The sequence below is a fragment of the Sylvia atricapilla genome, chromosome 1 (assembly GCF_009819655.1).
Source record: "Sylvia atricapilla isolate bSylAtr1 chromosome 1, bSylAtr1.pri, whole genome shotgun sequence".
Classification (NCBI taxonomy): domain Eukaryota; kingdom Metazoa; phylum Chordata; class Aves; order Passeriformes; family Sylviidae; genus Sylvia; species Sylvia atricapilla.
In genome coordinates this window covers 132948763-132965225 of record NC_089140.1, presented here as the reverse complement: position 1 = coordinate 132965225, position 16463 = coordinate 132948763, and the positions used below count along the sequence as shown (strand labels likewise).

General features: G+C 41.3%; 1 protein-coding gene across 12 annotated transcripts in view; it reads right to left on the bottom strand.

The window, feature by feature from the left end:
* RIMS2 (regulating synaptic membrane exocytosis 2) overlaps positions 1-16199 on the bottom strand; it is a 453372-nt gene extending 437173 nt beyond the window's left edge. For all 12 annotated transcript variants that reach the window (XM_066334680.1, XM_066334670.1, XM_066334562.1 and 9 more), the window contains exon 1: positions 15845-16199. In XM_066334680.1, coding sequence (XP_066190777.1) covers positions 15845-16014 — 170 coding nt within the window. In that variant the 5' untranslated portion in view covers positions 16015-16199. The remainder of the gene's footprint in view (positions 1-15844) is intronic.
* Between the last annotated feature and the right edge of the window lie 264 nt (positions 16200-16463).

The following is a 16463-nucleotide window of genomic DNA, read 5'->3' as shown; positions in this document are numbered from 1 at the left end:
ATATGTGAATATTTAATATTCCTACATAATAGTCCTAGTCCTGATAGATTCATTTCTCTTCTAAAAGAATGAAATGTCCTTCTAAATATAGCATTGCTTAAAAATAAGAATGCTAGGTAGGCATTCAGAAAATTGCTACTAGCAATGGCAATGCTACTAGCATGGCAATATTTTTAATTGCTGCATTTCTCAGTCATTTTTTTTAATTCAATTAAGTCGATGAGGCTACATATCAAATGCACAAGTCTGCAAGCCTGCAACTTAGGAGAATCAATTACTTTTATTGCAATTATTAAAAAAATTAAATGCTTTGATACAAGGTCTATCTTTTTCTTATGCGTTGGCATAGACAGTAGCAATAGTAAGTTCACACTGTGTATTTCTCTATGTAATCTTAAAAACACTCAGTAGTTAATGAATTCATGACCCTAGCATATTGAAAGTCAATCATAATTTTTGTCATCTACAAGATCTCTATTTAAAATTATGTTTCAGTAACAGATTAATTAGAACAAAACTATTTGTGTGTCCTCTTTTAAAAAATATTGATGTAGCCTACATTTGAAGCAAAATGCAAAGAAACTTAGAGCTAAAGCCATCACACAGTTAAATAATCAGATCTTCCCATACAAAATCTGAAATACTAGGGGTTAAGCAGCTCTCCCATTATTTCACACAACAAAAAGACTGTCCAGTCACCTGTAAAAATACAAGCGCACGTGTGTGCAGCAATTACAACTAGAGCCTTTGCTGCACATCTTTCATTATTTATGTCCCAGATCACATCGGAAAATGCAGCAACACAGCTTTACAGAGCTCATTCACTTAACCAGAGTCATCTGAGGTAATTCATCTCTCCTCTCTGTCTTCATCCTATGAGCTGAACCAACTTATGTCTGAAAATCAGAGCTTCAAAAGTGTTAAAGAAGAAAACCTGCTGTTTGATATGGAGACACAAAACCTGGTTCTATCTAAAGTAACAACAGTAATGGCTTTCCAACTCCAGTTATTCAGCAGAAAAAACTTAAGAGCATTTTCTTTGTTTTCTTCACCAAAAAATTACTGAACGCTAATTTTGGTGGCAGTGATTCATAGACTTTAAACAGCAACTGCAAATCAGAAATTAGTTTGTACATGTTTGACTGCTGGTTTTCTCAATGAGTGCAACATAACCAGTCTTTGCAGACTGTGGAAATAACGGTGGAATAATTCCATTGCTCTCAGAGACTCCAAAAGTACTGTAGCTAATCTCTCTCAGCCCCTCAGCTGTGCTAGCTCAGCATTTTGTACGACTGTACAGTAAATCAGATGAGTTCCTTTCTGTAGCTTAAAAAGATTCTCTGCCAAAGTGATGAAGGGGCAAAATACTTTTTCATTACCTTATCCTCCCTGAAACACTTTCAGTAGACAGTTCAACAGACACTTGCACCAGGGCCATGATGGTGTCATGGAAGCAGGAAGGAGCAGCTGGGCTGGCAATGGAGCTGCGGGTGCTGCACTGACAGCATGGAACTGCCTGGGGCTCTGGAGATGAATTTAGCATCTCAGATTTGCCTTCTGGAGAAGCTTCTCTTTTTCTTACTGTATTGATTCCACAGGGACCCAGGAAGAGCAGTATCTCTAGGTTCAAGTTAGCCTTTGCAAATATATTTGCTAAATAAATATTGTGGTGGATTGACCCTGGCTGGCTGCCAGACACCCGACAAGCCATTCTTTCATTCCCCTTCTTCAGCAGGATACAGCAGAGAACATGATGAAAAAGCTTACTGGTCAAGATAAGGACAGAGAGACCACTCACCAGTTACCAGACTCCAATTTTGGAAAATTAATTCAAATTATTGCCACTTAATAACACAGTAGGACAGTGAAAAAAAAAAATCTACAAACACTTTCCCCCCCACCTCTTCCTTCTTTCCAGGCTCAGCCTCACTTATGAACCTTCTACCTCCATACTTGGAGCAGCGCAGGTGGAGGAGGCAGGGACATTGTGGTCAGTTGAGAGCTCTTCATCTCTGTGACTCCTTTCTCCTCATACTTGTCCCATGGTCCAATGTGGAGTCCTTCACATGGGATACAGTCCTCACTGAACTGCTCCAAAATGGTCCTTCCCACAGCCTACAGTTCCTCAAGAACTGCTCCAGATCTCTTCCACAGAGTGCAGTCCTTCAAGAAACATCCTGCTCCAGCGTGGGCGCCTTGAAGAATCAAGAGTCTAGCCTGAAAACCTACTTCAGTGTGGGTTCCTCTCTCCAGGGGCTGCAGTCCTGCCAGGAGCCTGCTCCAGTGTGGGCCCTCCATGAAGTCCCAGCTTCATACAAGGTGCATCCACCTGCCCTGGCATGAGGTCCCCCAGAGGCTGCAGGAGCACAGCTGCCTCACCATGGGCTCCACCGTGGGCTGCAGGGAAATCTCTGCTCTGCTGCCTGCAGGCACATCCTGCTCCTCCTTCCCCACTGGCTTTGGCATCTTCAGGGCTGTCTCTCTCATATTTTTCTCATTCCCTCTCTCTCTCACTGTTTTACAGGATTCTTTATCTTCTCTTACACATTATCCACAGAGATAATGTGACTATCCAGCAGTGTCACTGATGGACAATATGGCCAGTGGCAGATCCATTCTGGAGCAAGTGGAAAGGAGTTTTTTCTGACATGAGGGCATGTCTTGGTGTCTTCTGCCACCCCTGCAGCTCCACCCCAACACCTGGACATGTAAATGCAGTATAGGAATACTTCCTTCACACCAAAGAAGAAGTGATACCATTTTTAGTTATGAATCTAGTGAGTTACATGCTTCCATATATGTTCTTATGTAAATTTTCATTTAATATGGCAATATGAACTTAATTATGAACTAAAGGGCAAAGAATGTTTAGGTTGGTGGGAATCAGTTCAATAAATCCTTTTCTTCCTTTGTTTCACACACTGAGAAAATTTTTAAAGAAAATCTATATTAAACTGAAACTAAGGGTAGAATACATTTCAGTGATGTAATTACAGAAACTTATGCAGATATTCAAACAGTCCCTAAAAAGATACTAATGATGCCCAAACATACTAAGCAGTAGAAAGGCACAGTAGAGTTCTGGTATAAACCTCCTTCCACATCATAATACCATTCAGCAATCTCATAAATACTGAATAAAATATACTTATGTCCAAGATAGAAGATATTTAATGGCAATTTCCCTCTTTTCACACAAACCAACATCATTCTTTTGGGCAGCTTTACTGAAAATCCAGCAGATCCAATGGCGGGCAAGAGCTCTTCTAAAATAGGTCATCATGCTTAGTCTTATTCATGTTAGGACCAGCAGTCCCTTTGAAATACAAATTTTTTGTGGATTACTATAATAAAACACTCCTAAGCCCTTATCATAGAAAAACCTTGTGGCTATGAAGAGCGGCAAAACATGCTACCGGCTCTAAACTGCTCTTTCTTATTTAACCTAAAATAAAATTAGGAGTATATAATTAATTATTTCAATAATAAGAAGAAAAAATACACATCGGTGCTTTTACCTATTGTAATGACAACGTGATCAATACCTATTGAACTATGACTTAGTTTCCATAGTGAAACTCCAGATTCAGGGAATGCTTTTTGATTATTAAAGTTTTATTAGGCAAAATTATAAATCTAAACAAAGACATTATTTCAACCCATATTACTTTTAATAAACAAACTTCTTACTTGTAACTAACTGGTCTTACTTATTTAAAAAATTGTTATTTACATCTGAGACATTAAGTTAGGACATAGTATTATCATGGACTAATTCTATATTTTTTATCACTCTTCTTTATGCAGAAAAAATACGACCATTCATACCAAAAGTTAAAAATGTAACTAAATATTTCTTTTGCCTTTCTCCAAATATAACCTTCTTCTATACATGAGAATATCTATGTTATACATGATAATATCTATGTTATAGAAATCTTGGGAATATATAACTCATACCAAATTTTAGACAAGAACACTGCAAATTCTGCAAAAGACAAGCTCATGGAAACTCTACAAAGTAGCTAGAAACATTTATCTTCCAAACATGTCTAAGTAAACTCAAAATATGTAAATGTACATTAGTACTCAGCTATAGCACATTAAACTTCATTCATCCTTGGCCACCTGCATTTTCAGACATCAAGCAGACAGAATTCAAGGCTTCTAAATAACAAATACTTTTTCTGTACTCTACCCTGAAAGCACCTTTTCTTGGCCCAGTGCCTTCACAGCATCCTGTACAGCAATTTTTTCAGATTAACCATAGAAAGGGCAGGAAAAAATAGATTTGGATTTTTGATACATATCTTTAAACTTGGAAGATACAGTTTTTTAAAAGAAATAGGGATACTAGATAAAAATACAGTTTTCTTTCAATCATATTGGGATTTTGCTTAACTTTAAAATCTGGTGGAATCTTTGGTAAAGTTTCACAAAGAAATAAGAATTACTGCTTCACTTGAAACGACTTCTGATGTAACATGTATTAGCATGGAAGTAATATCAACACTTCAGAAATATTTACCATTCACTTAAACTTAGCCTTAGCTCCTCAGACTTACTACTTATATGAAAATGAGACTATCATAAAAGTATCAACAGGCATAACCTTACTACCAATCCAAAAAAGCTAATACATTAAATAAAACCAGAACAAGCTGCTTCATTCTATCAACAGAATAAAATTAAGTTCTTAATTTAAAAAGTTCATAGTGTTTACTGTGATATTTCATCACTTCATTACTGTAACATTACAAGTAGTTTGAAAAAGAAAAAATATTTTCCTGAAGCATTTTAACTTAAGCAAAAAACATGTGTTTGATAAAAGCATAATCCTCAGCCTTCTAAATGTGACAGTGATGCTATTTTTCTATCTGTTAGATAATACATGGTTCAGCTGTCACTTACTGTGCAGCAGTCGGTTACACAGAATGAAATGAATCATAATCGCAATGACTAGCCAAATTAATGAAAGCATGCTGAATCAAAACCCATGCTCCCAAACTGCCTTAGGGCCTGACTCAGCAAAAATATATTTGATTTCAATATCATACAGCATGTTCCATAGATACCTGTTTATCCAGACTTTCAAAGCAAGAAAATGCTGAATTCAGAATGCATAGCAGGACAACAGTATGTACTTATGAGGCTATAGATATATAACCTATAGTTGATAGGTCATCAAAAGTGACCTATCAACTCATACATACATAGTAGCTAAAAAATACCACTAAAACACTACATAACAAAAGATATGGTGTGTGAGTTAAGGCAAGAAACTGTCAAACTGAGTTTATAGAGCTTTATTTGGGTCTTAGCATTACACAGTTTTAAGCCTACAAGTAGTAGACAAATCCTGTTTGTGACTTCCCATCTAGCAATCTGACTAGTTTCATCTATGAGATCCTACCTTAAAATACGTGCTAGTCATTCTTTTTGGGGAATGGCATAGGAAGGTTTTCTTTGCAATGTTCTTTTGATGATGAGCATGCTTAATCCCACATGCTGGAAAGATTTTATATTCCAAGGTCTTCTTTTAGATTTCATTCTTCAAAGGCTTTCTGAATTCAGCATAAAAAAATATACCAAATCCTAAGAATAACCATGGACTAGAAAGGAAGCATACTCAGGTTCCCAGCAGTGAGTCTCAAACAGTAAGGTCATGGATAAATGAGCATATGCTAATTAATAATTGATAGAAATATAAGCAAAATATGCAGATTGACAAACAGCTTCTAGGGAACCATAAACGTCAGCATCAGCGGGGAAAGTGTCCCCAGCATTCTTATAAGATCAAATAGTGAAGAGTTACTCTCAAAGGCAGAACTCTGCAGGGCAGACTCAATTTACCTAGTTCTGGAAGTCTGTGAAATAGACCTCTACATCTGACATATTCACTCTATCTTCTTTCTAAGTCCACAGCCAGAAATAGGCTCTGCAATTCAGCTGGCCTATTTGAAATGTCTAATTTAAGATGAGATGGATCACATCCTAAAGGCACCTCTTTATTTCCATTTGCTTCAAATTGAACCTAAGTGATTTCAGATATGGATGTCTTCCTCTGTAGGTATTCAGATCTGGTCAGAAGAATCCCAAAGAATTTCTGGGCTCAAATAACATAATCCAGGCTCTCAATGATGTAATGTAGGAATAAAAAAGATGCCAAAACTGAGGCAATGATTTTCATTAACCAAACAGTTTTATGAGTGCTGAACTTAAAGAAGTCTGATTTTGTGAGGACTCACACCTCATGATGGATTCATATTTATGCCAGTGTTGGTTCTTCCCTATAACTCCTTGGAATGCAAAATGGTGTGATTAGACCTTTTCAATCAGGAGCATGGACAATCACTTCCACTACTCATCTTCTTATTTTCACTAAACTAGTAATTATGTATTTTTGGGATCTCAAATTTTTGTCAAATTTTTTGTAAGTCAAACAACATCTTGCACTACTGAATAAAAATGGCAGCAGTACAACTGTTTCCTTTAAAATAATAGAGCGTTTGTGTACTTCCAAGCTGGTGAAAGACCTCCTTTATCAGGCAGAGATCTGAACACAGCTGTCTCTTCCCAAATGAACAAGTTACGGGTAAAACTGGAGAAGTTTATTCTGCATCTTGACAATGAAGGCACACATTTGTGTGGTCAGGATCACGAATGTATGGGCAAGAGAAAGTCAAAATATCTCTGTGATTAGGACTCCCTCTCTCTCTAGAGGCAAGTCCTCATTCTTGCTCCAAGGGCTGTTGTGCATTTTATTTAGCACTTGAATGCAAAATTTGTAAGAGGCATCTGATACAGACAAAATACGACTCAGTGGCACTAAAGACAAACACTGCATAGCTGAGGTACTCAAATTCAAAATACAAAATGAGGAATGATTGATTCAACAAGAGTCTGCAGAAAAGCAGGGTGAAAGGATAGTAGATCACAAGCTGACCAGGAATCCATAAGTGCTTTATCACAACAAAAGCCCCAAACACGTGACACTGTCTATGCAAGCAGAGAGTTCTGTGTGAGATAGTTTTATCCTCATGCTCTCTCCATACAGCTTCGGAATACGTGTCTGGGTTTGGACACTTTCTTTCAAAAAAAATCAGTCAAAAAGTATATATAAAGACCAGCAGCAAAAATGGTCAGAAATCAAGAAAATATGACCTGTTGAATCCACAGAAAGGAGTGATGAGAATATACAGGAGAAGATATGATCACATTTGTGAAATACATAAAAAACAGAAAAATAACACACTGCATTGCATTTCCATTATGGACAGAGTAAGTAGCAAATGGCAGGAAAGAGATTTAGATTTAACAGTAAGGGGAAAATTCTAGAGGTAAGTATAAGGGCTTTGAGTAACTGAGACAAATTATCTAGGGAATTCAAGAAATCTCCATCCCTGGTTGAATCAGTAGTGGAATCATTATTCTCATACCTTTCAGTGGTAATATATAATCTGAAAAAAATTAACATTTTCATACTGTATACAAGAGTTTTACCCTAAGATCTGCTTGGCCCACTCTTCACTTTCTGCTACTTAGGCAACACAGCTCTTGCAGAGATCATCAGCTTGAACTCAGTGCATCATCTGCAGTATGCCCTTGCCTCAGCCAGGAAGTCTATTTATTTCACTGGCTGGGGGTGGGTCTCACAAGTGCAAATCACTAGTTTAGACAAGTAAGTATCAGAAACTGCTATCTTAAGAGCTGGTCATGCCTTGAGCAAAGGATGAACTGGAAGACCTGTTGAGGTCGCAACCAGCAATGTTTTCTATTATTCTATGTGTTCTCTGAGCTTTAAACTGCTTTAAAATAATTTCTTTTCACTCATCCTTTCTGTAATTGAAAAGTGTATACATGCACCAAGAGTTAAATAAACACTATATGGAAAAATATTTCTTGCTAACACACTGGAGCACATATTTCTGAAAAGCTATTCAAAAGATGGTTGTAAACCATTTTCCAAAATAGATGAACTGCTTCTAACTCACGATTTTATTTAAAGGTGAAAGCATTTTATGTGCTTCATATGCTTAAAATAATACACATTCTAAAGGAAGTCTGCCCTCAAAAATACACAGAACCAAAATGCCACGTTTTATCAAATATCTAACAATGTTATGACCTGTTACATATCCTGCGTACAAATACAATATTGTATTTGCTATAGGAAATGATTCACCTTAAAAATATTAATGTCAAAGAATAGGTCATCAGGAAGTATTTAAGCGACCTCATATGAGATTTAAGAAGGAAGAACCAACCCCATAGAGACAGTAAACAAAGAAAATAATATGTTTTATGTGTTATTTAAAGTTTAAAGATTTTCTTATGGATTTTCTAAATAGAAGCACTCAAGACTTGTTTGAAACACAAGTTCAACTCTTGCTAACCCCTGCTAGAACAAACAGGATAGATCTCACAATATCTTTAATAAAAGTTCAAAGTTTAAATCAAAGATATTCTTTATGACCTCACATCAAAACTTTGAAACTCCTAAAGATACAGATACATAAAGTCAGCTATTATGACTATTACTTTTCCCCTATCAAAATGCATGAGTTTGATTTCTTTATCAAAATACAACTGAGAATTCACTCTGCAAGCATATTACGCGATGACAGCTGATACTTAAATTCAAGACTATAAAAACACTGCCTTCCACCTTCAGTGACAGAAGACAACAGAAATTGCTCTGAACTCTTACTCTCCAAAAATTACACGTATTTACTTCTTATATGCACTGCTATTCCCCTATGCAATCTCTCACTGTTACATTAACTCTTACAGTTTCAGTCCTTACTGACCTCTTTGCAGCTTCAAGATCATAGCTCAGAGAAACTACACGAGGACAGTCACCACATGGTATCATGCAGAAGCAGCGGTTCAGCACAGCACTGACTTTGCAATGTTACTGTATCACCAGAAGTATAACTCCTGAGATGAAGCTGTTGGAGTTTACTGAGTTTACAAATGCACTACTAGATTTGGTATAAACTGTTTTTATTAACATACCCTCAACAGAGTAACTTCAAGAACGTAACAGTTCCTCCTGTTACACCATGTAATCCTGCAAAAGAGATCTAAATTCAGTAAGCATTGAAAACAATATTGGTTGATATGAACTTCAGATATATAATATGAATAACTTTATCTCAACAATGACTGATTTTGAATGTCATTTTTAGACAATTAGTACTTCAAGAGATTCTTCCTGCTTATGAGTTTAAACTAAAAGAAAGACTTGCCCACTCTTAGAGAGATTAGGTTGTCTAACGCAAATTGCAGTTAATAACCTTGATATAGCAAGACATTACTACAACAGTCCATGTGATCTAAACTTAAAAAATCATTCCCACCTCAAAGTTCATTGTCAATTTATGTCTGTTGCAGTAAAACAGGTATAGATTAGATCACTACTCATCACTGTGTGTTCTTGGGGTTTTACCTCCCCAAGTTTCTGTCACAATGCATCGTCAGTGAAGATGTTTGGGGAAAATTAAAGAACACACCAAAATAATCCTTCTTGGAAAAGGTTGGTCTAATGGTCTCAGAAACTGCCCTAGCATTCTGACTGACTGTAAATATGATAACAAAACTTGAAGGAAGCCACTAAAGCAAAAGGGGGAGAGGTGACATTAAACTGAAAAAAATCCCATTCCACTGGATTAAAAATCCAAGTTCAAACTATTATTTTACTTTTTCCTCCCTATTATGGAACTTTGAATATGTGGCAAGTATTTTAAAATTTCACTGGCAGGGTAAAAACACATTTTACACCAGTTCTGCAGTAACCTATCACTGCTGTGACACTTAAAATATATACACTAATTAGCCGTTGGTTCAATGGAAAAATCAATTATTTGACATTCTGTTATTTAGATGTTATTCAGCTCAGAGATGCATGCAGATGAAACTTAGAATGGACAATTCAGTCCCCTAACCTAACCTCCAGAGACCACTGCATTTCACCCAGTCACTGCTTTCTAGGATACAGTCTCAGCACCTTAAAATCATGATCTCCACTCCTCTCTTTAAGATGTAAAAGGAAATGGGTTTTTTCTCTTTTTTTTTAAAGAAGTGCAGAAAGATATTTTTTTGACAAGATTACAGAAAGAATTATCTGGTGTTGAATGTCTATTTTGGGGCTTCTTTGTTAACTAAATCCTGTATCTGTTTTACTATTTCTCAGCCCCATACAATCTCAAACTTATCTACATCCAACCGATCCAACTTGTACTTCCTGAATGTGGGAACATCAGCACTGCTGCAGTCATCTAAAACTTTACTCAACACAAACATCATCAAGCCAAATAATTAGTGTAACTGCCACTCTGTATAATCTCCAAATACATTCTGCTTAGTCACTAAGAGGAAGTACTACTTTAATCATTTGTAGACAGTGTCTAAAAATGTGTTAGATTCTTCAGAGAACAATTGCAAATACTGAGTCTTCTTGAAGAGCAAAAGGTACAAGCCATAACCACCTGGCAAGCAGTATAAAATGTCTAAGCATAGAAGAAGCAAGGAATAAGGCATATTTTGAGAGAGGCCCAAAAAGCAGTACAAATTATTAAAACAAAAGAAAGGGGAGATGATAAAGAATATTACGAGGAAGCAGAATGACGTGGTAGGAAGGGAAGAAGACATGACAGGGCAGGAAAAAGAACAAGTGTCCTCCTCAACAACATACATATATTTGTGTAACTTCCACTATAACTTATTTTATTCTGCACAAAGTTATTACTTTTAAAGACACTTGGACCATATTTTATTTTATAATGCATAGAAACAAGAGCAAAATTATGAGTGGTGTAGCAATGAACTGTTCCAATCAGCACACCAAATTCAGACAAAATGCACTGCAAAATTACTGAAGCATAACTTAAATAACATTGCCTGGAGTCCTAGTTTGCTATGTAGTCAAAAGCAAATCTTTTTACCTTAATCTATAAACTTCAGGAATTCCTATACATATATCCGTTTTCCAAAAGCAAAATCAATAATCACCACTTATATCTTTCTTCTCTCCAGCCCTGAAATCCTAATCCAAAACCTACTTTTGTGACAGTGTAAATCAGAGCTTATTATTTATGAAATAGGATAATTATTTATAAAATAGTACAATAGCTTTGTGAATCTGATATTTACACTTCTGTGAGGCATGGCCATCAATCTATTGCTTCCTCTTCTCCAAGTGAGCATCCTGCCCCACACCTCACTCACTCAGTATCATACAGAGCACACACAGCCCAGCTTCCTTGAGTTTTGCTTGTCAGAGATTTTGTTTCATTCAGTGTAGCTCCCCATTTTTATAGTGTCTGTGCAATCACTACCACAGTAACTGAGCCTGCAGTCAGTTGCACCTTCCTAAAGCTCACTCTGGACTTCACAGAGAGCCACCATCCTCTAAGTTAGCCCACTATGCTACCACCTTTCTTGTCCCCTTAGGTAAATCAGCTGACAAAGTCTCAGACTTCTTAAAGATGTCTTTTATAATGACTTCATGGTAAACCTGTGATGTTTTGCAAATATATGAAAAGTTGGATGATTTCATAACAGAATTTCTCTTGGGAAAATTTGTCTGCTACCGGGCCAAACTCTCCATACCCATGAAAAGTTGAAATACATGTCTTTTCAGAGCTATGAGTCTGACTTTATGAGGAGAGCATTTTATCTTTAGAACTGCTCAGCAAAGGAGCTGGAAACCTGTGATATTTCAAGTAGGACAGTATGGAGGTGCATCACACAGACTGAAACAGAAGTCTTAATGAATAATGGCAGCATCCTAACATCTCCTATAATTTTTTTCCTATGTGCATTCTCTCAATAAGTTCTTTGTTACAGAAATAAAGTACAAATTCAAAGTAAGAAAGCACAAGACTGATCCCATAAATCAGTCTGTATGGATGAGATGTGCTGTCTAAAAAGCTTACACACACAAAACCAGATTTTATAAGAGGAAGGATGTGCATAATTCAAAGAAAAAGTCATCATCAAAAATCCTCTATCCGAGTCAGTAAAATATCCACAAAGAAAAAGGTTGAAAATATGTAAATATTCTTTGAACAGCAAAGACTTACACCCAGAGTACAGACATAAATTCATTCTGTCACGCATTACGCATATAAAATATTACGCAAAATATATATTCAATAACCTTGTCAAAAAGACACCTTCTTAGCACATAACATTCAAAATGCACTCCAAGGGCCCCAAAAATTCCAGAAGAGAGACAGTCAAAGCGCCAGAGTTTGCCACCCATCCTTTTTAAAGCAGAAGTTCCACCTCAGGAACACAGTGCACAACTGTAGCTCAGCGTATTTCACAGATCAAACCAGGCCAAAGGAAAGAGCAAATCTGGAAAGCTTCTGCTTTCCATGCCATCATGTTCCATCAAATCCTGGCAAGAATTCATGCTGACCTGGTCACTATTAGTTGCTACAGATTACAACTCAGTACCATCTGTATTTCCTTTTCCCAAAAAGAGTAAAACAAGCAGAAGGAGAAGTTATGGTTCTATTTTAAATCCACACATATTTACCCCAGGGAGTGAAAGGAAAAGAATAAATAGTCCACATTACAGATGTGAGTCACACTACTTAATGCTCTTTTGGAAAATGCTCAAGTACCACAGTGATGGGCACAGCATAAGAATTTGAAAAACACAAGATAGAAATAGAATGGAGAAGGAAGTAGAGCCCAGAGACTAGTCATTCATACTGACACTCAATCACCATAAATTATTAAAAAAAATAGAGGGAATACATGCTTGCTGCTTTCTTCAACATTTGAACAGTTCTTGTGTTAATATCTCTAAATATCAGTACTCTGGTTTTCAGGATCTTTTTTTTTATCCTGCTCTATTTCTCCATGGCATGAAATGCCACTATTTTATTGCTGAGGCAAAAATACCTTCCACTTCAAAAGAAGCTTGCCTTCGAGGAGAATTACACTTGAACAAAGACTGCAGGATTTAGCTCTATATTTATCTCTATGCAATAAGAGTAGTTCATTCATATAAACATGGGGGGTTTCTTTTTCCTTCTCTCTCTTCTTTTGACAGAAGGAAAATATCTCTCAAGAGAATTAAACTCAGTAATATCTACATAAAGATGCTGGTATGACTTTGGTGGAGGGTTATGCTTGATAAATCTGCAGCTATTTTTAGAATAAACATGTACCTGATGGTTCAAGGAGACACTTCATTTTAAGAAAAACTAAACTGATGAGTTATTCATCTGACACCAGCTCACTTCTCACTACCCTCTAAAATATTGTGGGCCATCTATTCAAATTCCATTGACAACAGCACTTTCCTAATAGCGCTGCTTTAGGCCATCCCTTGTGTATAAACTTTACACCACACCATCTCCCTCGTGGCTTACACAGAACTCAAGAGGACACTCTCGGTGACACATAATGAGAAACTAATCCCCACATAAAGTTTATCTTAATATTTGATAAAGACCTTTTTTTGCCTATTGTCTGCTTCCAAGAGTCTGAATATTACAAATGAAAACAATTCTGTTACATTTTTAAGTTAGTTTTACCTTACCATTACTTGAGAACAGTTTATTCTTCATTTGCAAGCTTAACCATTCAAGCTATTGTACTGATATTTTACTTTATATTTGATCATAAATATTACTGTCCACAGCAAAAGTTGACAGGTCTCTTCTTTAAAATTTTAATGCTATTATTATATATTTAAAATGCAACCTTAATTCCTTGAATTTTTTGCAGCTTCAAACTTGAACTTCCATTTTTGTTAATGATTTTTAAGAATGCAGAAGTTTTAGACAAAAATTTGAATTTTTTTTTTGGTATATCACACAATTTAATAAAATAAAGGAATCTAAATTGTTTCAAAATTAAAGTATCCCAACAGCAAACAAATTGTAGAGCAAGAGACTAAGATGTGGTGACAAAAGAAGTTATGGCACTTTATTTCCACTGCTCACATTACACTGACATGCTTCAGAATGTTCATCCAACAAAAAACCTTTTTAAATAGACTTTGAAATGTTTTTAGGAGATCTCCTCAATACTTCGGAGAGGTCACACAAATGATATTTGAAGGTTTTGGTATGATGCTAATAATAATGCAATGAATCTTGGAAACAGACTTCCAAAGTCAGCAACTGAAGCCCAGAAGACAGTTTCCAGGTACTGAGTGTGAAATGCCAGCTGCAATTAACATGTCCAAGACACAACGCTAATTCTGGTACAAAAAAAAAAAAAAAAAAAAAAAAAAAAATAGAGAGCTTAGAGCTTCAGCTTCACCACACTCATCAAAGTCATGTCCACGACAGCAGTAGCTTTGCTTGCTTTTAAGCCATTAGAAGTCAGTGTGGTTACTCCATCATGAAGGGATAACAGTTTTCTCGACTTTACTCAGTGTCTGCCAGCCCGACTGGGGAAGGGCGTGACCCACTCCGTGCAGGCAGCGGGGATCCCCGCGCCCGCAAGGAGACCAGTGTCCCGCCGGGAATGGGGCACGGGGCAAGCTGGCGCTCCGCCGGGCCCCGCGCTCCTGCCCGGACACCGCCGCGGACAGCTCCCGGTGCTGAGCCGGGCAGGGCGGCTGTGGACAGCTCCCGGTGCTGAGCCGGGCAGGGCGGCTGTGGGCAGCTCCCGGTGCTGAGCCGGGCAGGGCGGCTGTGGGCAGCTCCCGGTGCTGAGCCGGGCGGGGCGGCTGTGGGCAGCTCCCGGTGCTGAGCCGGGCAGGGCGGCTGTGGGCAGCTCCCGGTGCTGAGCCGGGCAGGGCGGCTGTGGGCAGCTCCCGGTGCTGAGCCGGGCAGGGCGGCTGTGGGCAGCTCCCGGTGCTGAACCGGGCAGGGCGGCTGTGGGCAGCTCCCGGTGCTGAGCCGGGCAGGGCCGGGTGGCCCCGGAGAGCTCCCGGTGCTGAGCCGGGCAGGGCGGCTGTGGGCAGCTCCCGGTGCTGAGCCGGGCAGGGCGGCTGTGGGCAGCTCCCGGTGCTGAGCCGGGCAGGGCGGCTGTGGGCAGCTCCCGGTGCTGAGCCGGGCGGGGCGGCTGTGGGCAGCTCCCGGTGCTGAGCCGGGCAGGGCGGCTGTGGGCAGCTCCCGGTGCTGAGCCGGGCAGGGCCGGGTGGCCCCGGACAGCTCCCTGCTCCGAGCAGGGCAGAGTGGCTGCGGACAGCGAATTCCCTGCGCTCGGCCGGGTCGCTCCGGACAGCTCCCGGAGCCGGTACCGGAGCCGGAGCCGCCCCCACGCCCGCGCCGGGCAGGCGGAGGGCGTCCCGCTTTCCCCGTCGCCGGGACTCACGCTTGGAAAGAGCAGCGGGGCGGGGGCGGGCGGCAGACACGTTGTCGGGGGAAGATGGCGGCTGTGGCAAACCCACCCAGCCAGGCGGCCGGAGCCCAGGCCCCGGCGGCGCCGTTCCGCCCGGCAGGGCCGCCGCCGCCAGCGCGGAGCCCGCCGCGCCCCCGGCACTGGGCCCGATGCTGCCGGTCCGCCCCCTCCGGCGGCGCCGACCGCCGCCCCGACCCACCCCCGTCCTCCCGATGGAACACGCCGGGAGAGGACGGCACCTGTGCGGCCATGTTGGGCGCCTGGCTCCCGCCGGCGCCGGGGCGTGCGAAGCCGGAGCCGCCCGGCGGAGCGCGACCAAGGCAGGCGCCGAGCTTTGCCCCGTCCCTGGCTGCACCCGCCGGTCCCTCCCGCCGTGACCCACACTCGCCCAGCGCCGAGCACCCCTGCCCGCCCCCGGCCGCCCGACTCCTCTGTCCCGCCCTGGCCGTGCCGCCCCTGGGGCCGGAGGAGAGACTTCCGCGGCCGCGGGCCCGGGAGGACGAGAAAGGGATGCGCCCGCCCTTACTTGAGCACGGATTGCTCCTTCTCCTCTTCCTTCTTCTGGCGGTCCATGACGGCCAGTATGATCTTTCGCTCTTCCTCCGTGAGGTGGCTGAGGTCCGGCATCTCGGGCTGCGGGGCTGGAGGAGGCTGAGGAGCGGCGGGGCCGCTCCGGGGCCCGGCGGGAGCCGACATGTTTGGTGGGAGCTGCCGCCGCCGCTACGAGAAGCGCTGCCCGAACTCCAGCAGCACCAGCGGGAGCGGCCGGCGCCGGGAGAAGCACATACAAATCAATACCCTGTAATCAACCGGCAGCCTAATGACGGCCCCGCCGGGGAGGGGCGGGGTGCCCGGCAGCCCCGACCTCGCACCTACCCGCCGGGCCGCCGGCGGCAGCGGGAGGACGGGGACGGAGGGGCCCCGGGGGGCGAGCAGGGGGAGCGGGGAGGGGAGAGGGCAGCGCCGGGAGAGGAAGGGCCGGGGGCGGGGTGGGGAGGGAGAGGGGAGAGGGCAGGATTAGCCGCGGGAGCGCTGTGGTTTGGGTGCGAGCGAGATTATGCCAACCCCGAGCCCGCGGCGGGGAGAGGGGGGACGGAGCGAGCGTCGGAGGGTCGGGAGACGGGGGCAGCGGCTGCCGGGGGGGT